A 1,537-nucleotide genomic window follows, 5' to 3' on the forward strand; every position below is an offset into this window, starting at 1 on the left:
TAAAACGAAGGCATACAGTGGGACTGAAGGTTACATCATTCATACCGGGTTACTGTGGGACAGTGGTTTACAGAACTACCAAAACAGTGTGAAGTTTTTTTACAATACAGCCTTACTATGGAATATGAAAAAAAAGTGGACACTCTTATAAGGTTTACTTTACTGCACCTTTTTCCAATTCTTGTTCAAGTTTGCATTTATTTGGAATAATTTCACCAATAAACATCATCTAAATCTCCATGGATAGTACAGCCTTACTATGGAATATGAAAAAAAAGTGGACACTCTTATAAGGTTGGGTAGTTTTCACAGGTAAATATCTTTTACTGCACCTTTTTCCAATTCTTGTTCAAGTTTGCATTTATTTGGAATAATTTCACCAATAAACATCATCTAAATCTCCATGGATAGGTTAGTTCTCTATTCGGTAAAGCTTGGTTGTGCTGGTTTCCAATCGGGATTCATACCAGACCCAATCTTGCCGTGACGTCTCTCCCAAATCATACGGTGCTTTTGTCTCATGTACGCGGTCTCGCAGGTTTGATGATAACCCATGTCTCCATCTGAAAACAAACACAGATTTCTTTATCAAGGGTTGTCACTTTATAACTACTAAGGCCAGACGCTCTCTCGTGGACCTGACAGGTACACGTGATCAGGTCTACCTGACACAAGGGTGACCATAGACCATCAGAGTGTCTATAACAGAGCCTGGACCTGATTTTTTTTTTTTTTTTTTTTTTTTTCTTAAAAATTTTAAAGAAAAAATTTTTTCAAAAAAAATTCAAAACCATCAACCCCACATAAAAAAATACTATAGTGGCAAAGGTCAGAGCTATGATCAATGCTCTGTTGAGGCCCCTTATATTCATTAGCATGGTTTGTTTTCTACTCTCTTGGGTCAGGGCTAGTCCAAGGTCAAGGGTTGGGGCTCTGTTGTAGACTGAAGCAGTCTATTAAGTTTTTTTTTTTTTCTTTTTTTTCCATTGAAATGGCCAATCATTTGTTGTGTTCAAGCATCTCAAAGGGGGGAAAAATACATATTTTAGAACATCTTACATTTGGAGAACCATGCTTCTTCAGCCTCTTCATAGATCTTGCGTAGGGGTAAGCACACTTCCTGATCAGGACCTTTGGGTACATGACACATTTGCTCCATCTGTCTCTCAGAATATGCAGAATCACGGCTGTCACTTTCCTGTTTGCAAAATAAAGTTGGAATTTTTACTATCATTAAATGTTAAAAAAGAAAGAAGAAAACAACAAAAATCAGATCAGACATACCCCCTAGCCACAACCTAGGAATAATTAGCTTTTTTTATATTGAACCTCCAGGAAAAAGGAAAAAACACCTTTGCAGTTCTGTCATTGCCCGTGCTAAGCGAAAACGTGTATGTCAAAAAAATCCGATTCTTGGGTTTTTCGATGCCAAATGGGTTCCTATAGATCCTAAATTTTTAGATTCCTTTATTTTCTTCTTATTCCTAAACCCATAAAAACCACTAAAACGTGGTTGCTGTATGTCAAAATATGTATG

At 36.8% G+C, this 1,537-nt stretch overlaps 1 protein-coding gene across 1 annotated transcript; it reads right to left on the reverse strand.

The window, feature by feature from the left end:
- Positions 1-277: 277 nt before the first annotated feature.
- Positions 278-1,189, reverse strand: LOC103522507 (NADH dehydrogenase [ubiquinone] 1 beta subcomplex subunit 10). Its single transcript, XM_026832612.1, has 2 exons — positions 1,060-1,189; positions 278-563 (listed from the first exon to the last, which is right to left on the reverse strand). Exons 1-2 carry the CDS (start codon positions 1,157-1,159, stop codon positions 421-423), a joined length of 243 nt encoding a protein of 80 aa, XP_026688413.1. The 5' UTR covers positions 1,160-1,189; the 3' UTR covers positions 278-420.
- Positions 1,190-1,537: the final 348 nt, after the last annotated feature.

The sequence above is a fragment of the Diaphorina citri genome, unplaced genomic scaffold (assembly GCF_000475195.1).
Source record: "Diaphorina citri unplaced genomic scaffold, Diaci psyllid genome assembly version 1.1 scaffold8920, whole genome shotgun sequence".
Lineage (NCBI taxonomy): Eukaryota > Metazoa > Arthropoda > Insecta > Hemiptera > Psyllidae > Diaphorina > Diaphorina citri.